This window comes from Capricornis sumatraensis, chromosome 15 (assembly GCF_032405125.1).
Source record: "Capricornis sumatraensis isolate serow.1 chromosome 15, serow.2, whole genome shotgun sequence".
Lineage (NCBI taxonomy): Eukaryota > Metazoa > Chordata > Mammalia > Artiodactyla > Bovidae > Capricornis > Capricornis sumatraensis.
Genome location: NC_091083.1, coordinates 64,575,889 through 64,602,828, shown reverse-complemented (window position 1 = coordinate 64,602,828; position 26,940 = coordinate 64,575,889). Strand labels below are relative to the sequence as shown.

General features: G+C 50.2%; 1 protein-coding gene across 1 annotated transcript; it reads right to left on the bottom strand.

Annotated features, from left to right (window-relative positions):
• Positions 1-546: 546 nt before the first annotated feature.
• XKR7 (XK related 7) lies at positions 547-25,627 on the bottom strand. Its single transcript, XM_068987923.1, has 3 exons — positions 25,044-25,627; positions 2,984-3,186; positions 547-1,502 (listed from the first exon to the last, which is right to left on the bottom strand). Exons 1-3 carry the CDS (start codon positions 25,625-25,627, stop codon positions 547-549), a joined length of 1,743 nt encoding a protein of 580 aa, XP_068844024.1.
• Between the last annotated feature and the right edge of the window lie 1,313 nt (positions 25,628-26,940).

The following is a 26,940-nucleotide window of genomic DNA, read 5'->3' as shown; positions in this document are numbered from 1 at the left end:
CTTTAATTCCCCTTTGGCCCAGGCTCCAGGCTTCGACCCCCAAGGGCTGTACCAACCTCGTTCACCAGACGCTCCCACCTCACCCCACATCTTCAGTGGCCTCTTCCATCCTTCTCAGAGGCAGCCCACCCCCACACCCCCTGAAGAGCGCAGGGCCTAGGTCGTGAACTCCCTCCTCTGCCAGGCCTGCCAGGGCTGCCAGCTGGGCAACTCCAGGCAGGGAGAGGGTGTGGGGCCCCTGGCACCAGCCGTGATACAGAGGCCTCCATGAAAGTGGGGCAGCTCACGAGGAGCGTAGCACCAGTTGGTTCCCTGGGCCCTGGTTCCAAAGAGTTTAGGAAATGGGCCGCAGGGTTGAAAACAGGACCGAGGGCTGGGGCTCCACTAGGCTGTCCCCTCCCAAGAAAGAACCCAGTGATGGGGGCCACTCTACCCTTGGACCAACAGATCCACTCGCCCTCAGCTGGTGGCCCTCAGTTCTGGGCTCAACACTGTGGTCGATGTGGGATCAGCCAAAGCTCATCCCTTTTCATGGGAAACTCTGGCCTACACCGTGCTCTCGTACTCCAGCAGCTCCCGGGAGGCCCCGACGCTCCGGTACTGCAGGCGGGGTGTCGTGGGTGAGGAGTACTCCAGTGCCAGGATGGTCTTCCGGAGCCGGCGGTCAATGAAATGAGCATCCCAGGCGGGGTACTTCTTCCGGGGCAGGTCAATCCGAATGACAGGCCCCTCTGTCCGCAAGGTGCGGGGCACAGGTGTGGGAGGCAAGCCAGGCCGCACCTGGAAGACAGGTGGCGTGGGGGTCCCCGCACGCTCGCCTCCCACAGAGGCCCCATCCCGCTCAGGGCCTGTAGTCCTGGGCAGGGACCTGGGGGGACTTGTGACAGCGTCGGCTGGTGGGCCACAGGGCCCTGGGGCCTTAGGGAAGATGCAGCCAGGGGCCTGGGGGCTCAGCATGGGCCCGTTGGGGTGCAGGAGGCAATAGTAGACACACATGAAGAATACGCCCAGCGCGAAGCTGGAGGCCACCACACAGACCAGAATGAGCGAGTGGAAGTCGGTGGAGAAGTTGCGGCTGGAGTACCAGAAGCCGGTGAGCGCGGCGTTCTCCAGCAGAACTATGCAGTAGTAGAGGGTCACGCGGTGGCGGCTGCGGCCCTCCTTGACGTTGAACCAGCAGAAGATGTAGATGATGCCCACCACCATGTTGTAGATGATCTCTTCCCACTTGGACATGCAGAAGTCCGTCTCACCCTGGATGACCCAGAAGGTCATGACGCACCAGTGGGCCACGACGAAAATGCCAAAGTAGAGCTTGTAGACACTGGCGAAAAGCGCGAAGGCCAGACTGCGGGCCGCGATGGCGAACAGGTGCCAGAGCACCTGGGCCACGGCGCCCTTGTAGGACAGCGGCCGCTTGTCGTCCCGTGAGTCTCGCAGCACCTTCTGGTAGGAGGCCAGCGTCCAGGCCAGGGACACGAGTGAGGCGGAGATGGAGAGGGCTGTAGAGAGAGGGTGGGGGTGGGGGGCTGGGTTAGGGATGGGTCTGGGGAAAGGAGGAGGGGTCTGGGTCAGGAGTAGGGTTCTGAGGAGGTGTCGGGGGCAGGGGCTCTAAATCAAGAGGGGTGTGGGGAGGGTCTGGGTAGGTGGTCTTCCAGAACATGGATGTAGGGCTGAGAGTGGTGGGGTTAGGAGCTTCCACAGGGGTGGGGACACCAAGGGAGAGGGGAGGTGGGTGATTTTGATCTCTGTAAGGGCCAGGTGTGGGTCTCTAGTAGGGAGCTGTTAGGGTGCAGGGGTCTTGGTGGGGGGTGGGAAAATAGGGTCCAGGACTCTGGGAGTGAAAAGGAGGTGAAGAGGCAGGGTCATGATTAGGGAATGGAGAGCCAGAGGGGACTGTTAGAAGCTATAGGCCACCAGGATGAGGCTGGGGCGTGGAAAGGAATATCCAAGCTGAGCACAGCTGAGGGCATGGGAAGAAAATGCCAAGTGGGAAGTTTCCATGGGGGCCCGGGGCCCTGGGCAAGGGATGTCCGGGGCACCTGAGAGATGGTGATAGAGTCTTTTGAAACACTGAGGATGTGTCAGACAAAGTCTGGGTGGGAGCCCCAGGGAGACAGGGAATGTGGTTTTTTCCCCTGACACAGGTGACACAGTGGTAAACAATCCGCCTGCCAACGCAGGAGACTTGGGAGATGCCAGTTCAATCCCTGGGTTGGGAAGATCTCCTGGAGAAGGAAATGGTAGCCCATTCTGATATTCTCGCCTGGAAAATTCCATGGACAGAGGAGCCTGACTTGCTACAGTCCATGAAGTCTCACAGGATCAGACACGACTGAGTGAGCACAGCTCAGCAAGGTGGCTGTGTGGGGTGACTACCTGGGGACCAGGACAAAACCTGGGAGGAGTCTCCAAGGGGGCTGAAGAGCAGCCAGGGATGGGATGGAAGGGCTCTCTGGAAACGGGTGGTGACTGAGAGGGTCTGAAGCAGAGCGGTCCCCAGGAGATGCAGGCTGGGATGGGGACAGTCTAGGGAAAGAAATGGACAGGGAACTTCCCTGAGAGCCTGCAGTGTGGTGATGGGGTCAGGGGCCTCTCTGGATTTGGCAGAAGTGGAGTCTCGTCTGCCCTGGCAATGGGGAAGGGAGGGCGAGAGGGGCCCTGAGAGGAGGCAAGGAGGTGAAGTGGGGGGGCGTAGGTGTCGCCTAACATTGAGAGTAAGTGGGCCATTGGCGGAGACGTGGGGGGTCTCTAGAGGCCCGGAAGATGGGGAGAGGAGAAGGGGCAGGGCCTCTAAAACCCGGACAGTGAGTGGGCCAAGGGTGCGGGAGTGGACAGGGCCTCCCCAAGGGGCCTTAAGCCCGGGAGCGGACCAGTGACGCCGTCCTCTGAATCCTGGAGACAGGTGAGCCCCCGGGGGCGGGGCTTTGGGGACGTTCGGGGGCGGGGCTTTGGGGGCGCGCAGGCGCGGGGCGGGGCTCACCGGGCAGCAGTCTGGGCGCGCCGCCTTCGTGCACCACCAGGCTGAGCTGCAGCACGAGCTGCGGCGCGCTGCGCAGGAAAGTCTCCAGCAGGCGCAGCATGCTCACGTCGGCGCTCTCGAACAGCATCCGCCAGTAGAAGTGGCGCCGCAGCCGCTCCCCGCGCCAGCGGCTCTGCAGCCCCAGGTACATAGTGCGCAGGTACCTGCGGGAGGACGAGGTGCTTAGGACCTTGGGCTCGCGCACGCTCGGCCCCCTCGCCCTCTCCCAACCAGCCCCTCGCCCTCGTCAGCAAGTGCAAAGGGCCGGGGCGTAGTGTAGCCCTGGGCAAGTCACTTACTGTTCTCAGCTTGCTTCCTAGGGGAAACGGACATAGCAAAAGGATCACGAAACAGAGCTGTTCCCAATGGGTTCACTATCTTGAAGCACTGGCACACAGCAAGCCTTTCATACAGCATTATCAACATCACAATATTGCTGTGACGAGTTAGGTCCTGCTTTCTTTGCAGGATTCCTGACACTGTACCCTGAGTTTACACTAGCTCTATTATTGTACCCATTTTATAGATGAGGAAACTGAGGTCCTGAGAGTTATGTCCCTTGTCCAAGGTCACACAACTAGGAAGTAGTGGAACCAGGATTCAAATCTAACCATTAGACAACATTGCCTCTCACTGTAAGCCCTAAAGAGTTGCCCACATACAGGTTCAGGCACCGTTCGGGTACCAGCCTTCAGTTCTGTTGCCAGCTTCCTGACCTTTCCCCCAACCCCACCTCTGAGCACCCAGTTCTCCCTATAGGGAAGCTGCTCAGAGATCCCCTGGCATTGGAAACCTGGCTGCTTCCTCTGGTTCCAACTGCTCACAACAAACTTGACAGCTCCACCTGCTTTGCACTCATCACAGATGCTCACGATGCTCATGTTCATCTTCATGGAACACCTTGCCTTGCCCTTCAATCCCCACCCTAGCCCTAAACCTAGACAAGTCTTGCTTTTCATCCAAGGCTAAGCTATTAGACATGACTTCTTTCAGGCAGCCTCTGCTGACCACCCTGCTCTGAGGTGAGGGGCTTTCTCTAGCATCCCTCCAAGCACTGCACTTGTCACGGGGAGTTATAACTGCCTGGTTATGGATCTATCTGCCCCAGACTGAACTCCATAAGGATGACCGGTTGGCTTGCTAACTGCTACACCCTCAGTTCTTTGCACATGGTAGGTGCCAATCCATGTTGGCTGCAGGACTGCAAATTTGTTTAACTGAATGGAACTCTGGTGACCCTGTAGAAGGTATGGAAGGGAGCCTGAAGACTTGACTTCAATTCCTGACTTTGTTTCTAATTTGCTGGGTGATTTTGAAGAAGACCTTCTCTGAATCCTAGCTGATCCCACCTAAAGTGGCTGTGACGATTAAATGGATGAGAGACTTTGCAACTATTAAGTGCAGTGCCCATTAGGGCGGCAAAGGACCTGTCCACCAGATCCCGGCCCTGGTTCCTTGCCCAGCAGCTTCACTCCTGGCAAACTCAACTCCCAAATTCTGAAGCACAGGACAGGTGTGCCCTCTGCTGAAACCAGAGATGGCTCCCCTAGGAGTCATATTCCCCCAGATCAGGGGAGAAAGTCCCACCAGATTCGATGGCCATATCACCTAAATCTAGAATCAGGGAGCCAGGGATCTGGGGGTCTATTCCCACATGTGAAGTGCTGGCATTTCCAGGATATTCTGTAGTCAACTATGTGTCACCAGCCCAAGGGAGGAAGCACAGTGCTCCCTGGAATTTGTGCTCAGCTAAAACCCAGAGTTTCCCCAAATGAGTATCCTGGTCTGAGCAATGGTGTGGCCCTCTCTGGGGCTCAGCATTGCCATCTGCCAACAAGAGGGATGGCGTTGATGACGCTGAAGATCCTTTCAGAGCTAATATTCTGGGACCCAAAGTGTCCCCCCAAGACATGGCCAGAAACACCCATATACGGCTCGCCTTCCGATCCCTTGGTCTTCCCAGGACCAATGGGTGGAGTAGACGTGCCTGCAGTGTGACACGCTATGGGATGGCAGTGAGGAGAGGGAAGAGGCTGTTCCCTCAGAATCTGACTCAAGAACTGCAAAGGCCCCGCAGTCTAACTCTCCCGTCCAGCACTGGAGTCCCTCTGGCATTTCCCAGCCTATGCATTTACCCCTTTGCTCACATACTTCTCAGAACAGGGATACTCTACCTCCTGAGGCAGAGCCTTCAGTTCTGAGCAGCTCAAGAGCCAAACTGGGTTTCTTCTGATTGAGCAGAAATTTGCCTCCCTCTGATTACTATTCTTTGGACCCCTGCCTACCACCACCCGCCCCCCGCAAGGATCTCTGCAACTAGAATAGTCACTTACATAGCAAGGGTATCTTGACCTCTTGCTGTGTGCTAGGCCCTGTGGCCTTAAGTATCTCATAGTCACATGAGAGAGAGAGATAAGCTAAGAGCTGAAATAGAGGCTCTAAGATGCTGTGGAACTCAGAGAGGAGATGGATAACTTTAGCTGGGGAAGGGGGTCAGGAAAGATGTCTTGGAGGAAGAAACATTTGATCTGTTTTAAAGCAAGCATGGGAAGGTATACAGAAAGCACAGAAGGGCATTCCATGTGGAAGATCCAACTGACATGAAGGCATAGAGGCGCAAGAGAACATGGCTTTTTAGGGGAATGGCCAGTGTTTTGCCAGGCCTGGAAGTAAGGGTTTTCCAGGGCCTTTGGAAGACTAGAATTATGAAGGGCATCGAATTTTTGGAATGAAGAGTTCATATTTCATTCTAAATCTGAATTTGGTCCCAGAATCAAGGGTGATATGATCAGCTCGGTGGCTTAGAAAGCTCACTCTGGAAGGTTGGCTTGGAGGAAGGCCAGGTGAGGCTGGGGTTTGGTCCAGGCATGAGATGACAGGGCTGAGTTAAGGCAGGGCACAGACGAAGGGGCTGAGCACAGAGCTGGAGATGCCAGAAGTGGGGGCAACTAAGAGAGAGACCAAGATGACCCCCAGAGCTTCTGAGGCCCCCTAGTGCACACCAGGTGTCCCAGCCTCTGTCTCCCTGCTCCCCATTCCCTCTCCCAGTCCTGTGGTTCTGGCTTTGGACAGGAAGGAGAGACCAGCTGGTCCAATGTGAAGGGGCCTGGGGAGTTGGGGGAGGGCAACACCCTGGAAGTTTCCCTCAGGCTGGAAGACCATCTGTTTCCTGGCCTAGGTCAGCATGAGGGAGGCCCCGGCCCGGCCAGCATCCATCACCAACTGACAGGCTGCCTGCCCAATTCCCCGCCCACTCCTGCCCCCTCCCGTGCCAGCTCCCAATACCTATGCCCCAGAGAACCGCAGACAAAGGGCTCACCCAGCCCAGGGCCGCTGTGGGCTGGAGCAAGGAAGCAGGAGGGGAAGAGAAAGACTTCTGAGATCCAAGAACATTGGGTCAGCGGGGAGCATGGAAAGATCATGCTACAGCCTGGGGATAAAAGGGTCTCTGTTTAGCCTCATTCTGCCCCTTTTGGCAACAGGACCAAAAACCGTGGCTGTCCCTTCCAGTCTGCACTAAACACATTGCCAAAGGCCTGCAAGGTTTTCATGGGCCTGGGAAAACGTCTGAAGCCAGGGGGAGAAATTGGCTCTAAAACACAGGGAAAAACTGTAGAATCAAAATTAATAAATGTTTAATTAAATGTCTGCAAAACAGAACATCATATCAGCCAGTCAACTGCAATTTGGCTTTCATCTGATTATATATAATTTACACTTGATGTTTGATATGGCTGCATTTTAATATGCTTGATAGATTGATGTAGGGACAATAAAGGTCTTAAAACAGCCCAGCCCAGGACACGTAACCTAATTTCCCTGGGCCTCAGTTTTACCTTCTCTAGAAAGGGGCCAGCACTTGCCCTCCTGTCTACATCATAGCCACTGGGAGGATCAGGAGGCAAGGTGGATATGCTGGGTTTGGGGGTTTGCCCTTGCCCTGAGTGCTGTGTGGCCTTGGATATTCTATCTCTCTAAGCCTCATTTCACCCCTTGTTGTGAACATTTGTAAACTGTAGGGGAATGTGCACATAGAGAGGGGGAGCGTATGCTAGGTGGAGGCCTCTGGATCCTCCTGATCACCAAGCAGCCTCTCTTTTCATTGAAATGTGGTTGACGTACTAGCAGCCTTCCTTAAAACCTCCTCCAGGAAGCCCACCCAATTCCATTCTATGTGGAAGAAGTTCACCACAAATGGGACTGATGCCATCCATGCAGGACATCCTGTCTCGGGGAAAGAAATCCAGACTTGGGGCAGTGCCTCTGCTCTCCTTCAAAACATATCCTCAGTCTGTCCATTCACTGCCACCACCTGGTCCAGGCCATCATTATCCTCTGCTTTCTCAGACCTATATTCACTCCTGCCCCCCACCCCCGCCTCCTGCCCCAACCCTGTTGCCGTAATCCATTATCCACATGGCAACCAATGGAATATTTTAAAAACTAATCATGTCAGATCATGTTATTCCCCATCTCAAACCCTTCCAAGGGCCTCCCTCCCACTTGGAGTAAAATCCAAGCATCTCCCCTTGGCTTGCAGGCCCGAAACCATCTGGTCCTGCCTGTTTCTCTTACCTCATCTCAAACCACTGTTTCATTCGTGCCCTAGAGGTTCCTGGAACCCAGCCCAATTTGTTCCTGACTTCCGACCTTTGCACTTGCTGCCTGTTCTGCCTGGAGCCCCCTTTCCCCAGATCCTCCTGTGACTCCCAGGTCTCTTCCTCAGCTCCCAGGTCACCTTCTCAGAGAGGCGCCCCAGGCCACCCATCCCATGTCAGCCCCTCCACTCTTGCTGAATCCCTCTCATCTCTCATGTCACTCTGTCATTTTCTTCTTAACATACCTTATGAAACAATCTTATTTATTAATTTACTGTGGTTCACTGAGGGTTGGGACCTCATCCGTCTTGGTCCCCACTGTATCCTCAGCATCGGTACGTGTAGTAGGCACTCGATAAATATTTGATGAATGAATACATGTGCATGAGTGTTTGCAAGCATCTCCCTCCTGACCTCGGCAGCCCTGGGGCTTCTTGGCCTGAGTCTGCATAGAGCTGGAATATCTGTCTTTCCTCTTCCGGGAAGCCTTCCCTGATGTTCCTCGCTAACTCTGACATCCCCCCTTCCCCACAGCCTTAAACTGCCTGAGGCTGGTGTGCGCGGAACCTAACAGACAGTTTCTACCACCCCCATTTTACCGGTGAGGAAACAGGTGCTCAGAAGTCTTATTTTAGATCTAATTTGCTGACTCCCAGTCTTGGGCTCAGAGAAGAAGACTGTCTGGGAGGAAATTGGAACAGTAAGTGTTTATAGTTAAGACTGGGGTTGGGAGCAAAACAAGCAAGCCTGGAGAAAAGAGAAATCAGCAGTGGAAGTGTGACGTCCCTCCACTCAAGGATCCAAAAGGCTGTCCCCCACCACAAGCAGGCAGCTGGGCAGGAGATGGACAGAGCTCATTCCCTTCTCCCCAGGCCCAGCATCCCGCAGCACTGAGGGCTCCTCTCTAAGAGGCAGAAGGGAGGACGATGAGGGATCCCACATCCTGGAGTAGCCCGGAAGCTTCTGGGCCCGGTGTCAGGGTCACCCTCTCTGTCTCCTGCGCTCCTGGGTTACCCCGAGTCTCTGGCACTAGTCAGGGTTGCTGGCATTGGCCTCAGTCTCCGTGCAGATGGTCAGCCTGGACCCGTCTCTCTGTGGTCCTCAGTCCCACTTCTTTGTGGGTCATTGTCTCCATCTCTGGCTCAGATCAGCCTGTTGTGTCTGTCCTGTGAATGCAGGGTCAACCTGTTTATGTGTCTGTTCTTGCATTACTGTCAATCCATCTACTTGTCTGTCAGCCAGGGTCACCTGTCCTTGGACTGTAGGTCACGTAGTCTTTCAGATGCCATGTCCGTCTACTAGCCAGCTTGGCCCTGGGGTCCTCAGTCAGCCTGTCTGTCTCTCTGTCCCTTGGATGTCAGGATAGACTGTCTGTCCCCTGGATACCAGGTCTGCTCTTTGTCTGTCCTTCTGGCTGTTTTGGGGCTACTGCCTGTTGGTCCGTCTGTCTTTCGGTCTCTCCGTGGCTTGGTCCATCTGCTGGTCTGTTGCTCAGCTCGTGGCTCCCGTGACTGCCAGTTTTCCGGCCGCCCTCCCCTGCCTGCTCCCCCTCTCCCGACTCTAGGGCTCTCTCTGTCTGTCTGCGTCTCTCACATCCTCGGCGCCTCCATCTGTCGATCTCGGTGTTTCCGAGTGTGTGTTCTCGTCCCTCTCCACGCCCCCTCACAGCTCTGGGCCAAAAAACACAGCAGCTTCCAGCGGCTCCCCCGCTCCTGCTCCATCCAGGAACAGCCCTGCAGCACAGCCGGCTCTCTGGTCTTCAGTGTGGGTCCGGCTTGCAGGCTCCAGAGGGTGACCAGGCAAGCCTGATGGGAAGGAACAGGAGCATTGGACCAACTGAGCCCACTGCCGCTCTGGCAGTCTGTGTGGGGATAGTGTGCAGGCATTAATAACAATAATAGCTCACACTTATTAAGCACCAACTGTATGACAGGCTGTGCTTTTTATACAGTATCCATTCCTCACAGCAAATCTTTGGAGTGGACGCTATTACTATCCTTATTTGATAGTATCCCTATTACTATCCTTATGAAAAAGCTGAGACCCAGAAAGGGATGGTGACTTGTATAAAATCACACAGCAAGTTCGCGCCAGACCGAGGGCTCAGACTTGGCTCTCCATGGGCCCCTACTCCAGGGAAGATGCTTTGGTTGCCTGGAGGGTGTGTAGAGTGCTGTCCGGGAGGACCCATGTCGGACGGGGCTGGACCTAAAAGCTTTGTCTGGAATTAGGTGGGTTTAGAGAAACCTGAGGGGGAAGAAACAATTTTGGTTGGAGAGTCAGGAGACCCAGGCTCAAGGCTGGGTCTTTCTGGGAAAGTCCAGCCCCTCTGTGGGCTTTAGTCTTCCTATAAAATAGGTCCCAGTAACCTGATTCTTGTTTGCCCCAGGGAGTTTTCATTAGGCCCATCTCCCCACCAATCTAGTTCTGACAACATTAAGACCCTACTGCTGTGTCCTGAACCCAGGCATTTCTCTCCATTTCTGTGTTATTTCTCTGGTCCAAGCCACCCAACGCCAAGCAGCGGTAGCCTCTGTCCACCTTGATCTCCTTCCCTCCAACCTTGCCCTCTTAGACCATATACTTCACACAGCAGCCTGAGGGGTTCTGTAAAATCCTCCATCAGGTCATGTCACTCCCTACCCCCCTTAGAATAAAATCCTCACCATAATCTTTGGGGGCCAGTGTGATCCAGCCCCTGCCCACCTCTAGGACCTCATCTCCCTCTACCCTCCCCATCTCCCCCGTCACCAGCTACACTGGTCTTGCTTCTTCGTGAACACCCCAAGCTCTTTCCAGCCTCAGGGCCTCTGCTTAAAAAGGGCTTTAACAACACCTGGCAAATTCTCATTCTTTCCATCTCAGCTCAGTGTCACCTCCTCAGAGAGCCCTTCCCAGATCCTCCCTGCCCCGCCTTCCAAAGCACTTCTGCCCCTCTGGCCACTTTCTGATCAAGTTACCCTATTTTCTTAATAATATACATCACAACTGGAGATGATCTAATTTACTTGCTTACATATTTCTTGTCTGTCTCTCCATGAGTGTGGGGACCGTGCTCCTCTTCTCTGCTATGCCACAAGTGCCTGGCACATTGTTAATGTTCAGTACATATTTGTTGAATTCTTGAATGGGTGAATAAGGAGTATGAATGTATTTTATTAGCCCCCAATTGAAGGCTGTCAAGCGCAGAGGGAAAGAGTCAATCTTGAGAGTCAGGGAGCCCTGGGTTCAGATCCTGATGCCGTCATTTCTTGTCTGTGTAGTTTTGGGCAAGTTGTGTCCCTCTCTGAAGCCCTCCACTCAATGCTAACCTTTTCTGGGTAGCTATGAAATCAGAAAGTGCTGAGATTTCCCTGGTGGCACAGGGGACATGGGTTCGATCCCTGGTCTGGGAAGATTCCGTATGCCTTGGCGAAATTAAGCGCATGTGCCACAACTCCTGAAGCCTGCGTGCCTAAAGCCTATGCTCTGCAACAAGAGAAGTCGCCACAATGAGAAGCCCACACATCACAACCAAGGAGTAGCCCCTGCTTGCCGCAACTAGAGAAAGCCTGCACAAAGCAATGAAGACTCAGGGCAACCAGAAATAAAATAAATAAATAAACATTAAAAAAAGGAAAGAAAATGGTGATTTGTATAAAATGCCCAGCCCAGTGCAGAGCACTCAACCAATAAGAAGTCTTAAGAAGCAGACACTCAGAGGCTCCAGCAAGAAGAGGAGGTCTTGTAGTTTCTGGTGGAGCTGAAACCTATTCCTTGCTGACTTTCCCTGGTGCTGACTGAATCTGTCCTCAGAACAGAGGGCCAGGGAATTTCCTTCAGGACAAGGTATTCTCTGGGGCGTTTACCTTTCTCCAGAAAATAACAACCACTCACCGAAGACCTTCTGTAGGTACTTTGCTAACATCCTCAGTGCAGCTTATGACATTTTGTGGGCATGATCCCCATTTTCCAGATGAGGAAACTGAGTCTCAGAAAATAGGAGGTTCACTGACATTTATTCACCCAGCACTTTTGAGTACCTACTGTATGCTAGGAGCTGTACTAAGCACTCTCAGGAGCGAGACAGACCTGATTCGTTGGGTGCTGTCTAGTGGGGGACCTGGACATTAATGAAATTGTCATGTAAACCTGAAACAACAGACATTCTGTGGCTTCTACACATGCTCCAGCCAGCTTCTGTGCTCCAGCGCTGAGGAAGGCAGTGCTATTAGAGAAGGGCCCAGCTGGGGAAGAGTGAGGCAGTCAGGGAAGGCTTTCTGAAGGAGGTGACTACTGAGCCATGATCTGAAGCAGGCACAGGAGTTAACCAGGTAAAGGGAAGAAAGGGGGTTTCTGGCAGAAGAACAACATGGGCAGAGGTCCTGAGTTGGGAGGGAGAAGTAAGTAGTCAGAACGGCTATAGCTCCCGAAAAGGAAATGAGGAAGCAAGGGATGAGGGGTCCATGGTGAAGCATTTAGTTTTTATCTGAAGCCAAAGAGAGGTTTTAAACAAGAGGATGAAGATCACGTGAGAAAGCACGTCTGCATTTTAGAGGGAGCACCTTGGCTGTAGGGAACAGATTGGAGGGAGGCAAAGGTGGAGGGTGGGAGGCCAGGTACCAGGTGAGAGGTGAGGATGGCCCAGACAGAAGGGATGAACCTCAGAGATGTTTAGCAGGCACTTAGAGAAGTGATTTGCCCAGGGTCAATAGCCAGAAGCATCAGAATTGCACCTCAGGTTAGGGATGGACAACTCCCCCATTTCACTGCAGGACACGGATCAAGCTGAGGACCTAGATGTGATCTGTATGTTCCCTGGGAAACATTGGGCCTCCAATTATATAGCTACCTCACTTGCACTGTGGCCAAGTACGCTCTTGGGGGCAATGGCCTCGCCGCTCCCACCCCATCTGTCCACCCGTCAATGCTGTGTGCTCCTGCAAGGATGCAAAATGGGACCTTCCTGGAGTTGGCAGCCAAATGAGTCATAAATGTCAGTAAAGGATGCGATCTTACACGTTTGGCTCCCGTTTCGTATGGTGCTGGGAGCTAGGCTGTCTCCTTCCTCCTTAGCAGCCCCCTACAGAGACACAGCACTTTTTTTTTTTTTTTTGCTGGGATAAGGCCAAACATCTCCCTGCCACTAATTTTAGGCTCCGGCTGAAAAGCTGAGACCCTCTCTCAACCCACCCACTGAAGTCAGCTCCCAACCAGTGCTTCTCTCTTTGCCTTGCAGAGAAGCAGGTGGCTCTTCTTCAGCAAAGTGTTTGGGACCAGGTTCCTGCCTCATGTCCTTCACTGTTTGAGCACAGCCAGATCTCCTTCCTTCTTGAGGCCTCACTTTCCCCATCTGTGAAATGGGTACACAGCAGAGACTAAAACCCAGGACTCCATACTCTAACCCAAGTCTCGTTGTTCCCCCTTTTCCTGAAACCCTTGTGCAACATTGGGATGATGTGAGCCTGTGAGGGAGAGGGAGTTAGATCCTGGTCTCCAGGTGACATTTGAAGGTGCTTGAAGATCAAGGCAGGGAAAGAGCACCATTTTGTTTGTCTGTTCTGAGGGATCCTAGATGGTAGAGGGGCCGAGCTGATATTATTAAGGACTCTGGGGAATAATAGAGCGGTGTCCTGTCTAAAGAGGCTGCTGTCCCTCAGCTCCAATTGATTGCTGCCGTGGGAAGGGAGAATGTGAGGCCAGTATGGCTGGAATTTCAGTTTTTCAAGAAAAGCTGGGAATTAGGATACTTATGCAAAAAAAAAAAACAAAAAACGAAACAAAACTCAATTTGGAAATGTTGGCAACTAATTTTAAAGCTACCATATGAATTTTAAAGAAATTATTATCTCTTTTTTAGGTATGGTGACAGTATTACTTACTTTAGTTAAATTTTAAAAGTCTATTTTTTAGATGTACTGAAATATTTATGGATGCAATGATACCACACACACACACACACACACGAAATTTCCATCACTGCAGAAAGTTCTTTTAGATGGTGCTGGCCAGGAGTTGATCATTCTTGGAACAGGCTGGTGGTACATGGAGGAATCATTATCCTGTTCCCTCTGCTTTTATATACTTAAATTATCTCCATAATAAAGCTTCATTAAACAGGAAGGGGAAAAATACCATGTGGGCCAAATGAACACAGTCTTAGGCTGGACTTGCTGTTGGGCCACTGATTTGCAACCTGTGGTCTGGCAGATAAGTGTCACAAAGCCCTCAAGTCAGATCCACAGACTCAGAACTGTGAGGGGCTGTAGAGATGACTGGTTTATCCTCCAAACTGAAGACAGGAGGCCCTGCTTAGCTCCCCTGCCAAAGTCAGCCACTTTTGTCTGCATCCATGTCTGGCGACGTGGAGTTCACTCCCTTGGGGCAACCCGCTTGCTTAGGGGCAGTTTGATTGTCAAGGTGATCTTCCTTCTTGTCAAACAGCTTCTGCCTCCCTTTAACCTATTGTCACCTATCCTCTGAGTCACAGATAAGTCTCCTTCCTTGAAAGAGAGGTCCGGTGGTGAGAGGTAGTGAGCCTCAGGTCCCTTGATGCCCTTCTCCCAACCCCTGTTTTGTTACTAAGAGTGTAGGATGGGCTGCTACTTAGGCCAATAATAATTGGTGGTAAATATTTTCTGAGAATATAGTATGTTAAGGCCCATGCATTTATATTATTTCAAGACATCTTTTTTTAAAATAAGTGAATGTGGTCATTTAAGGTAATGATGGTTCCTTAAAAAAAAAAAAAAATTATTTATTTATTTGGATGCACAGCATGTGGGATCTTAGTTCCCTGACCAGGCATCAAACCTGTGTCCTCTGCTTTGGAAGTGTGGAGTCTTAACCACTGAACCACCAGGGAAGTCCCTCAAAACATCTTCACAAGAACCTTAAGGGGTGGGTTTTATCATCCCATTTCACAATGCAACTAGAGCTCCAGCTGGTGGGGAAACTTGCCCAAGGTCACCTAGTGAGGAAGCCACGGTGCCATGGGCTGTACCACTGCTCCAATCTCTTAGCTACTTTGTTTTCTTGTCTGAGTCCTGGGAAAACTCATCCAGGATTCCCAAGGCCCCAGCTGAACTTTACAGATGGGGTAGCTAAATCCCAGGCAGTGAAATGTCTTGCTCAAGATTCTGATTTTAGAAAAAGACTCACAGAGTTAGAGAATGAACTTTTGGTTACCAGAGGGTAAAGATGAGGGGCGGGATAGATTGGGAGTGTGAAATTAACAGGTACACACTGCTATGTTTAAACGAGATCATCAACAAGGACCTACTGTATAAGTCAGGGATCTCTCCTCAATATTCTGTAATATCCTAAATGGGAAAAGAACTTGAAAAAGAATAGATACATATATATGTATAACTGAATCACTGTGCTATACTCCTGAAACTAACACAACATTGTTAATCAGCTATATTCCAATGGAAAATAAATTTTTTAAAAAGTCACATTACTAATAGTAACTTTTAGTCAGAGAGGAAGAACCCAGAATATTAAGTGGGGGAAAAGTTCTGATTTTCAAGATTCTATTCAGTTCATGTGAAAATTGATTGAGCACTTACTGCATACAAGGAACTTTACTTCCTCTGTCTCCTAAGTCAGCCGCTCGTGCATCCTCCTGGGAACTCAGCCCCAGGGTTGCTCCTACTGTATCTTGTACTAATACATATGTATTGCCCTGAGCCTGCACTTCTTCACTGACAGTCTGGAGGCTGCAGCTGCAGATGAAGGCCTAAGCAGACCCCAGCGTCATGTCTACACAGGGAAGCGCTCCCACATTGCCTTAGCACTCCCCACGTCAGCCACAGATGCAAACCCTGCTTCAACAGACTTCATGTTCTGAGAATCTCCAGTGCAGGCTCAGTTGTTTCAGTTGTGTCTGACTCTCTGTGGTCCCATGGACCATAGCTCCTGCCAGGCTCCTCTGTCCTTGGGATTTTCCCAGTAAGAATACTGGAGTGGGATGCCATGCCCTCTTCCAGGGGATCTTCCTGACCCAGGGATTGAACTCGCTTCTCTTGCATTGCAGGAGGATTCTGTACCACTGAGCCACCAGGGAAGCCACAAGAATCTCCTATGGACCTCATCAAAGCTGGCAGGGTACAAGGCCACCAACAGTAACAGAGGATCTGCTTGGAGTCACTCACCATGGGGGACAGAGAGAAGAATGAACGAGGCTTCAACTCCCCAGGGGCTTGTAATCTGGTAAGAAAACCAACCAGGTGGGCAAGGATCACAACAGAATCTGATCAGGACAGTGGGGCTAAAAGGAATGAGTAATTGTGCCTGGGGGGAAAGTCTAAGAGGAAGAACCCAAAATGTGTTAACAGTAGGTATTTTATATTAAAATAAAATTTTAAAAATACTTTTCTGACTTTTTCTCTTTCCAAAGCAATAAATGATTATTTGTTTTCTACGAATACACTTAACTAGTCGGAGGCAGTATATTTTGGTAGTTACACATGTCGGCTTGGGAGCCCGACTGCGTGGCTTCCCATGCACTGGCTTTGCTACTTATGTATTGAAAGGCTGTTACCTCTCTGTGTCTCAACTTCCATATCTGTAACAATAAGCCAATAGCTCTAGCTAACACTAATCGAGAACGTATGATGTTTTGAGTACTGTGCAAAGCAAATTCCATATATTAATTCAATAGCCCTCACAAGGGCCATTTGTAGAGGCATGTTATTATTCCACTTCACAGATAAGGAAACAGGCCCAGAGAGGTTAAGTGACTTGCTCAAGGTCACACAGCTCATAAGTGGCAGAGTCAGAGTTTGGGCTCAACAGTCCTTATTCTACATTATCACACTCCCAACCTGACAGGATTGAAGAGGAATGGTCTAATCTAAATCTCTAAAATTATAGTTATAATTTTTAATAACATCTGATTTTTTACAAACATTTTTTTTTACAAATATGTTTTTTAAATGTGTACGGGTAAAATGTATACATGTATTTCTTGGTTAATTAAAAACCAGAGTAAAATCTTCAAGTGATATAAGAAATACCTAGTTAATAAGGGAAAAGTCTCTCCTAACCCCACCTCTCAGCCCCCAGAGATCATGAGCAAGGACAGTCTTCTTTGGACCTCTCATGTGCTGCCTGAAGTTTCAACGAGCGCATACAGCTCCTTTTTAAACAGACAAAATAAGCAAGCAATTGCCATTTTAGATGAAAGAACAAACAACAGTCTGTCTGATTGAGGGGGTGGGAGTTGGGGTCTGAGGGGTAGAAAGTGGCACATGTTGGGTTTGTTCAGGGAAAGCTACTCCGAAGAGGTGGCTTTTTTTTTTTTTTTTTTTCCGGTTGCACTTGCAGAATGCAGAATCTTCATTCCCCAAATAGGGATGGAAACTGTGCCCTCTTCAGTAGAAGTGTAGGGCCTGAACCACTGGACTGTCAGGGAATTGCCCAGAGGTAGCATTTGAGCTTAGCCTTGAAGGGAGTGCAGAGTTTCACTGGGTGGAAGATGCAGGGCGAGGGAGGTGTTGCTGAAGGAAGGGGAGCAGGCAGCTGCTCAAGGCACGAAGGAAAAGAGCGTGTGGCTTATCGGGGGTGGGCATTGGGGATGGGCAGAGCGCTGAGGAGATGAAAGGGCAGGAGGTAAGGGGCTTGACACCAGGCTACTAAGACTCGCTCCACGGACAGAGGGGAGCCAGGGCTGGCCCTCTGGCTACAGAATGGCAGGATCAGCTCTGAGCTTTAGAACTATCATTCTGGCTGCAGGTGGAGGCAGGATGGGGAGGGGTAGGTTGGGGAGAGGAGGGACTGGAGGCTGATAGGATTTCCCAAGGGAAGAATTCCGAGGCCCTTACAAAGGCTGAGTGGTGAATGGAGAGGCCAGAGTAATCCCAGCCCATCTTCCTTCCTCTCCCTAGGGACCTTCGCCCCAGCTGCCGGGGTTCAAAGCCATTTCCTGGCAGCCCTCCCTCCTCCCCCAGGGCTTCTCCTGTGTGGTCTTTATAGATCAAACAGGGGACACTGGGCCCAACTGCCGCCGCTGTGTCTGTCAGGGGCTGCTCTAATGGCCTGTTGCTGCCAGCTGGGCAGAGAGGGGAGGACGGTGGGGTGGAGAGCATCCTGGAGAGGGGTCTCCCAGGAGGTGGGTGGTGAGGCTGGACTGCAACAACCCTGCAAGGTCAGAGCAGGGAGGGACCTTGAGGATAGTCACAGAGTTCAAGGGGTTGTAAAACATGTTTCAGCTGTAGGGCTGTCAAAACAAAATCTTAGAAATGCAGTCATCATATCAAGAAAAGAGAAACTTGAGATGCTCAGACTGAAATGATGGTAAGAGGTGAAACACAGTTTGAAAACCACTGTGGAATCCAACTCCTGACCTGTTTTATAAGTAATACTACAAATAGTAATGGTTACTGAGAATTGAGCATTTCCTGTGTTCCAGGTCCTGTGCTACACATACATTCTTTAATTCACTACTCCTCCAGATCACACGTGATAGATATTGTTAGGAAGAATGTCCAGTTTGCAGATGAGAAAGTTAAGGCACAGACAAGTTATACCATTTGCCCCAAATCACAGAAAGGTGCAGACACAGGTAATACGGCTGATTCCAGAGTATGAGTCCTTAAATGTTAACTGGCCCCAATAGGGTAACTGACCAAAGAAGAAAAGCTGTCCTGTCTGCTATGCTTGAAACAGGTCCCTCCCTGCTTTGCTACCACCCTGGTCCAGCTCCCATCTTCTCTCACCTGAATCATTAAGCAGCTTCTCTGTGGGTCTCTGGACTTACCTTGGGCTCCCTCCAGTCCATTTTGCATCCAGCCGCCAGAGTGATCATTGTAAAACCTAAGTCCAGATCCTGTTCTTCCTCTGCTCAAATCCTCCTGGGCTCCCCACTTTGTGCAGAGTGAAAACCCCAAACCTCCGCTTGGCCCTGTGTTGTCCAACCCCAGCCAATCTGTCCACAATCATTTCTTACACTCTCCCCTCAGCTCTCTCCTCTGCCCCAGAGACTTCTTCTTGCTCTGCTCCTTTCCTATGCCTGGAACACCCACCCCAAGATGTCCACACAACTCCCCCTCACTCTGTTCAGCCCTCTGCCCACGTGCCCACCCCTCACAGAGACTGCCCTGACCGCCTTATCTTGAAGGACTACACTCTCACCCATTTCACTTTTTCCCTAGGGCTTACCAATATCTTGACCCATTATATTTTATACTCTGTTATATTTTTATTAAATATTATGTTTATATTAGGTAACTGACTGGAAAAGCTCAGTTTTCATTCCAATCCCAAAGAAAGGCAATGCCAAAGAATGCTCAAACTACTGGAGAATTGCACTCATCTCACATGCTAGTAAAGTAATGCTCAAAATTCTCCAAGCCAGGCTTCAGCAATATGTGAACTGTGAACTTCCAGATGTTCAAGCTGGTTTTAGAAAAGGTAGAGGAACCAGAGATCAAATTGCCAACATCCTCTGGATCATCGAAAAAGCAAGAGAGTTCCAGAAAAATATCTATTTCTGCTTTATTGACTATGCCAAAGCCTTTGACTGTGTGGATCACAATAAACTGTGGAAAATTCTGAAAGAGATGGGAATACCAGACCACCTGACCTGCCTCTTGAGAAACCTATATGCAGGTCAGGAAGCAACAGTTAGAACTGAACATGGAACAACAGATTGGTTCCAAATAGGAAAAAGAGTACATCAAGGCTTTATATTGTCACCCTGCTTATTTAACTTCTATGCAGAGTACATCATGAGAAACGCTGGGCTGGAAGAAGCACAAGCTGGAATCAAGATTGCTGAGAGAAATATCAATAACCTCAGATATGCAGATGACACCACCTTTATGGCAGAAAGTGAAGAAGAATTAAATAGCCTCTTGATGAAAGTGAAAGAGGAGAGTGAAAAAGTTGGCTTAAAGCTCAACATTCAGAAAATGAAGACCATGGCATCTGGTCCCATCACTTCACGGCAAATAGATGGGGAAACAGTGTCAGACTTTATTTTTCTGGGCTCCAAGATCACTGCAGGTGGTGATTGCAGCCATGAAATTAAAAGACGCTTACTCCTTGGAAGAAAAGTTATGACCAACCTAGATAGCATATTGAAAAGCAGAGACATTACTTTGCCAGCAAAGGTCAGTCTAGTCAAGGCTATGGTTTTTTCAGTAGTCATGTATGGATGTGAGAGTTGGACTGTGAAGAAAGCTGAGCGCTAAAGAATTGATGCTTTTGAACTGTGGTGTTGGAGAAGACTTGAGAGTCCCTTGGACTGCAAGGAGATGCAACCAGTCCATTCTGAAGGAGATCAACCCTGGGATTTCTTTGGAAGGAATGATGCTAAAGCTGAAACTCCAGTACTTTGGCCACCTCATGTGAAGAGTTGACTCACTGGAAAAGACTCTGATGCTGGGAGGGATTGGGGGCAGGAGGAGAAGGGGACGACAGAGGATGAGATGGCTGGATGGCATCACTGATTCGATGGACGTGAGTCTGAGTGAACTCTGGGAGATGGTGATGGACAGGGAGGCCTGGCATGCTGCGATTCATGGGGCCGCAAAGAGTCGGACACGACTGTGACTGAACTGAACTGAACTGATTAAGTAATTTATATTATATTATGTTTGTTTATTGGTTTCTCTTACTAGAGTTTTGAGCTCCAAGAAGGCCAAGACTTTGTCTTGTTCACCACTCTATTTCCAGCACTTAGAGCAGTGCCTGGTAGATCGCTGGTACTCCATGTATTTGTGGAATGAATGATTACAGGTTAAATGCACAGCTGCCATGTCCCTGTGGCTTCAGGGGCCTTCTAGGCCCTCTTACCTTCCTGCCCACTCCCAGACCACTTACTCACTGAACAAACCTCTTTCCACAGGGAATAAAGCTCAGGCTGATGGCATGAACCACTGCCAGTGGTTCTGAATACTTAATGATGGGCCAGTTCTTTGCTAAACCCTTGGTGTATTATCTTGTGAGACCTCAAAACAACCCAAGAGGTGACACAATTATGGTCTGTTTATAAAGGATGAAACTCGGGCACAGAGAGATTGTGTCTTGTCAGGATCACATATATAATGTGGTACAGTCATGATTTGAATTGAGCACATTTGAATCCAGAGTTCATGCTCTTAACCATTATGTGAAGAATAGAGTTTCCCAGAGGGGAAACGCAGAGCCTGGTTTTCACACCAGGGAAGTCACTAATTCATTTCCAAACTTTTCTTGAGTGCAGAGCTTGTGAGGAGGCAGAGGGAGAAATACTGGGGCCTAAACATAGAGGAGGTGTTAGAGGGAGGGCCTTCAATGTCCAGTTTGCCTCCTTCCTTCTTCTCCCTCCTGTTTGGGGTCCCCAGATCCTGACAGCCTGAGAGGAATCCCATGCCAGATCATCTCCCACTAATTGGCTTAACAAACCATGCTTATCTGGGCAAAGCTGGGGCCCAGTGAGTTTAAGATTAGGGAAAGCAGGATTCATGGCTTACTGCTCTGCTGCCCACGGGGTCAGAGTGGACAGGGTTAGGACTTTAATTGGCTTAACAGTGCTGAGTGGCTTAACAGCTCAGAGGGTTGTGCGGGGTGGGGAGGAATGCTGGGCAGAAAAGGATGAATACACAGGTTGGTGTCCAACCCACAGCCAGCTTCGTGTCCGACCAGAGGATCTGTGTGTTCTCTCAGGGATCAATCTGATTCTGTGCTGGGCCATTGCTCTGGAATCTTCTAATGCAGCCAGTGTGATGGTACCGGGGATAGAGCTTGGGCTTGGGAACTGGACAAAGGTAGGTGGACATCTCACCTCTCCCCTACTACCTCGATGGGTAACCTTGGGCAAGTTACTTGACTTCTCCAAGTCTCACTTTCCTGTCTTATAAATGGGTAAATCAACTGCCACCAGGGGGAAGGTTTCAGGGCAAAAAAAGGATCACATTCCTTGAGCACCTCACATGGGGCCTGCTGAGGCATGGAGGGTAAACTGTGTCTGTGAATTCCTTCCTTTCCTCTCCCACCTCAGAGCCCCATTTTGCATTTAAAATAATAATACCCATTGTTTGAGAACAGAAAAACAACGGACTTCAATCAACTGCGAGGAGCTGGCCAGAAGTTACAAGGAGGATGGGGCCCACATTTATTTCATGTAGTTGATATTATTTTTAAAAACCTTAATTAGTAGTTAAATACTGGCAGAATTCAGCTCCCCACCCCCCCAAAAAACACCCCCGGTTTCTGATTTCTCAAGAGAAATCAAGACAACACCTGGTCCATGATTTCACGTGGGACCATGAGCTGGAGCTGGGCAGTAGCTTCATCTTTTCTAGGCTTGCCTCATACTGTCCCCTTGACTGAAACCCATGTACTGACACAGGTCTATGTTATCTAGCTCCTTAAAGTATTCAAATTTTGATTGAGCGTTGTGTCATACAAGCATGAGGAGTTGAAAATTATCTTTAGGTTTCTAAGTAATTTATTTGGATTAATTTATTCAAAATTTCAGGAAGTAAATGACTGACCAATCCCCCAGCTTTGATTCTGCAGGTCACACACACATCTCCTTCCTCATTACCCCAGGTTTCACCCTTGAGAACATCTGCACCAAGTCCCACTGAACAGTGAAGCTGTTCTTTGCGGGAACCTTTCACATGGTAAGCAAACACATTGTGCCCACATTGCTTAGTTTCTAGGAATACCAACCCTGGTGGCTTCTCGTCTGGATTTGCCTCCATTTAGCCATATCCTCAGTCATTTTAGAATCCAAAGCTTTGGGGACAGGGACCCAGAGGCTTCGGCCCTGATAACTAGACCCAGAGTCAGAATTCCAGAAAAGGGAAGGCTCTTAAGGTCATCAAATCTATTATTCTCATTTTACATACTGGGAAACTGAGGCCCAGAGGTGGGAAGAGCCCTCGCCCAAGGTCACCTAGCAAGCTAGTTACAAACCCGCATAAAGTCTCCTGATCCCCACACTACCCCCAATCCAGCACTTTACTGACAATATGCACTGTCTCCCCATCCTTATCCACATAGTTCAACTCCCTCCCCCTCCTTTCCCATTCTTATCTCAGTCTAGCAGAAGCCCTGACTTTCTATCATCCTGGAATCTTGGGATCTCAGACTCATAATTCTTTGAGCTTGGGGGACACTTTAGTGGCAGAATTGCAGGGTAAATAAATTGAACTTGGGTTTTGAAGGCAGAGAGTCTTGAGTCCCAACGCTTCTACTCTCTAGTTGTGTGACCTTGGGCAAGGATGTCCCCTTTCTGAGCCTCCATTCCCTCATCTGTTAAGTAGGAATGATAATACAACCATGTTACAGGATTCCTAGGAGGGATACAGGAGATGAAGCAGGTAAAAAGGCAACCAATAAGCTGGTGCAAAGTGAGTGCTTAATTAAACAATTGTTACAGACCTGTAAATTAGGGGTCTCATGTCCAGATGTGATCAAAGAGAATGGAACTGGACAAACTGAAGCACAAATATCCTGTCTAAATTGTTCCAGGCCTGGAACTGCTCGATGCTTTTTTTTCCCATGGGAGAGTGAGGACTCTAAATTTTTGAAATACTATACAAGCTAGACAAAACACTACTGTAGCCCAGGTTCAATCCAAGAGCTATTAGTTTGTCATCTCTGCAAAATCACCTCATCCCAACCCCCTCACTTTACAAATAGGGTTGAGTAGAAATTGCTAGCCCTTTTATCTAAGAAACCATGGAGTTCAATGGACTCTCAGCCATCTGCGGCCACTCTCCTGAGACCCCACCCCCACCCCGTTGTCATTTTTTGCTCTGTTTGAGGGAAATTCAGTTTTATGTTCAAGAAAAAAAAGTATTCATTCCTTGTAAGTAGATTCTGAGCATAGGGAGAAGGAGGTTTTGAGGTAGCCAGTGAGTCCAAGGGGCAGTTGGCCCACTTTAGGCTGAAGGGAAAGGGGGATGAAGCTTTGGCTACCAAGAATAGGAAGTTACCATTTCAGAATCTAAAAATATCTTTCACCATCTGTCCACTCGGGCACAGAATGATAAATGCAGATTAGTTCCTGGATGTAGACATGAATATTTTTATGTGTCAAGCTAATAATAATAACACCACCTTGTGTGGATAGTGTTCCACCCACCTCTTCCCCCAGGGCAAGCTAAATGGAATACACAGAACATCTAGGCAAAGCATAGATGGGGAAACCAAGGCAGAAAGAGATTTGGCAACATAATAAGGGTGACACAGCAAGTGAGCAGCTGGGACAAACCCTGGGAGTCCTGTTTCCAACCCTCAGCCCAGAATTGAATCTACTGAGTTAAGCAGAATATGTTAACAAGTAGCAGAATAAACTTAACAACGGCAATAATCACCCTTTACTCCCAGTAGCATTGACTTTTTCCATGTTTTCCCCACATCTGTGATAATCATGATAATCTGTTGTATTCCTAAAACATGTTACAGTCTGCAGGGCTTTTACAAAGACCTTTCCTCACCTGACCAACCCAAAGAGGTAACAAAGTGTGATGGTAAGTCAATGAGATGAGAAAAAGAGGGAATCTCCCTCATTTCACAGGTAAGGAAACAGGCTTGGAGGGAGGATGGGTTTGCCTAAGTTCAAATAGTAGGCAAGTTCATTCTGTCAGTACACAGTAGAGCCCAACTTACTAGAGAATTACAGACTCAAGGGAAACCCTAGGTTCAGAATTCCCCCCGTCTCCAATTAATTCAGCTCAGCTCAGCAGGCACCCTCAGTCCTGGCAAAGGAAGAAGCCTAGAATTAGGCTGCTGTACAAAGCCTCAGTTTTGTCTTACTGTCCTGAGATGAAAGAACAGCTAGTGGCTATCTAACCTCAGATTTAAGATCCCATATCCCCATGGCCCTGTTTCTTTTGAGGGTAAGGGTAGAGACACTGAAGAAATCTTAGGAAACAGAAAGAGCTAGACTCATTCTCACCTGGGTCCAGCACACCCTTTCCCCAAAGTCCAAAAAGTTTGGGGAGGATATTCATTTAGTTGCCTCAAATTCTGTTTCTCATGGGAGGTTGGGAATGGACTGCAATTCCAAACTGAGAATCTTTGAGAGCAGGGAAGGACTTCTGAGATCTTTCCTAAGCCCAGGCTCAGACTCAGCACTCAGGTACACTGGAGTAGGACAGGGCTGAATGGAATCCTGGGGCCCTGTTCCAAGCTTCATATTCATCTCCGTTGGCCCTGGGGCCTCATTCACACACCCCTGATGATCTCTTTCTCTTTCTTCTTGCCCCATTCCCTATCTTTAGTAGCCAGATCAGAGAGGACGGAACTGAAGCTGGTCAGAGCTAGAGGGCAGAGGTCAGTGAAGAGCCGGCAGAGAAGGAATCAGAACTGTAATAGGGCGGGGCGGGGCGGAGGTCAAGACATAAGGGGGCGTGGAGGGTCATACAAGGACTGGGGCGGCGGTCAGCCCCTTACCACCCCCACTCCTCCAACTCGGTTCTCTCCACCTGAGCTTCTCCTACCTCCAGACCTGGCCGAGCTGCAGGAGGTGGACGAGGGTCTGCAGCAGCCAGACGCAGAGGCGGCAGCAACGGCGGCGGTAGGTGCTGGCCGAGGAGGGCGCGGGTCGGGAGCCCAGCTCAGGACTGCCTTCTTTGGTCCGGAAGGCGACGGCGCTGTCCTTGGTGCTGATGACCGGCCCGCCGGCACCGCTGTCCTTGGTGCTGACGGCGGGTCCCGGGGCCCCCGCGGGATCCGTATAGTCGTAGACGAACCAGCGAAAGCTGAGCAGTTGCACGACAAGCGAGGGCAGGAGCACAAACAGCAACGTGAGGCCGAAGTAGGTGTGCTGACCCTCCAGGTAATAGGAGGCCGCCAGCCACAGGTCCGTGGCGCCGTCGGAGAAGAACACGAGCAGCGCGCACAGCACCCAGCAGCAGTCCCGCAGCTCGTAGCGCGGCCCCGGGCCCCCCGCCCCCGTCACCCCGGGCCCCTCGGCTATCTCTGCCGCCTCCCCGCGCCCTCCTGCACTGCCCCGGGCTCCTCCGGCAGCCTCCTCCGGCCCCGGGCCGGCCGCGGCCACCGCTCCATCCGACTTCGCGGCCATGTTGGCGGAGCAGGAGGCGGGGAGCGACTTCCGGGCGGCGGAGGGGGTGGGGTGCGGATTGGGGAGGACCCTGTGCAGGCGGCTCCCGCCTCCTCTTCTTCTTCCTCTTCTTCCTCCTCCCTAATACTTCAATTATTCATTCCCCTCGGCGCCGCCCCTGCTTTCCCCAACCCCGCCTGGGCTGTAGCTGGATGGGGGCAAACCTCCGGGGAATGAAGAGGGGGAAGGGTGGGGAGAGCATCCCAGGTCACCCTCTCCTTCCTTCCTCAGAGGCGTGAGGCTCCAGCCACATGCTTTCTGCCTCTCAGCCCTCCTCCCCACTCCACTTCCTTCTTTCCTCTTTTCTTCACCGGTCCTTTCTCCATCCTTTCCTCTTCATCTTCTCTGTTTACCTTTGGTCGTCAGGGTCTGAAGAGGGTAGGGGACCAGGGACTTTGAAAACAAGGGGCTTTTTAGGCGGGGACCCTGATAACCCACTAGTAATCACTCCGTGCTCACACACCATTTCCTAGTTTCCAAAGGGTTCCCATATTGTTCCATCCCTTTCTTTGATCGTGAGAGGTCTCTTTTCTTATTGTCTTTTTCTTATGGCTTTGAAGCTGAGTAAACTGCAGCTCTGAGAGTTGCTGTCTCTTCCCACTCTCCCCTGTCCCTCCCTCAGGGACTGCCTTCATCTGGCCACAGCCTTAGCTGAATAGAGGCTGGGAAGGGGGCAAAATCAGAGGGTAATGGATGGGAGGAAACGCCAGGTGGAGGAAAGAGCAAATGCAAAGGCCTAGAGGCATGAGACTGGAGGGCATGTTTTCAAGGAAGTCTGGATCACAGATCCAAGGAGGTGGAAAGCTAAGAAAGATGGGACTAGAGCGTTCCAAGGGATGCAATCCTAAAAGGCCAGAAGCAATGGGCAACCATTGCAGAATTTGAGCAGGGAAGTAATATGATCAAATCAGTATTTGGAAAAAAACATTTTGCACCCAGAGGAGAGAATTGCTTAGAGGGAAGCAGCCTGGGGATGGAGAGACCGGAGACAGAGAGAGAGAGGTAACAGTAATCCAGGAGAGAAGTAGGGTCCCTTATATGTCCTGGGTATCCCTAGCTCACCACCCCATCTCACCCTGCTTTGCTCAGATTGGATGTACCAAGGTATCTATGATACAAAGACTCATGTAGCAGTTTCTCTTTGCTCAGGACCATTCCAAACACTGTACATTTACTAACTCTTTAACCTTACAATTTGTGAGGCAGTGTCTGTTTTCCTCCCATTTTACAGATGAAGAAACTGACTCACAGAGAAGGTTGTTTGTGTGTGTGGA

Coding starts and splice junctions, on each gene's coding strand:
- XKR7 (XM_068987923.1), bottom strand. CDS start 25,627: ATGGCCGCGAAGTCGGATGGAGCGGTGGCCGCGGCCGGCCCGGGGCCG. Junction 3,187..25,043: donor CAGCTCGGCCAGGTCTGGAG/GTAGGAGAAGCT, acceptor GTCCTCCCGCAG/GTACCTGCGCACTATGTACC. Junction 1,503..2,983: donor CGCGCCCAGACTGCTGCCCG/GTGAGCCCCGCC, acceptor CTCTCTCTACAG/CCCTCTCCATCTCCGCCTCA.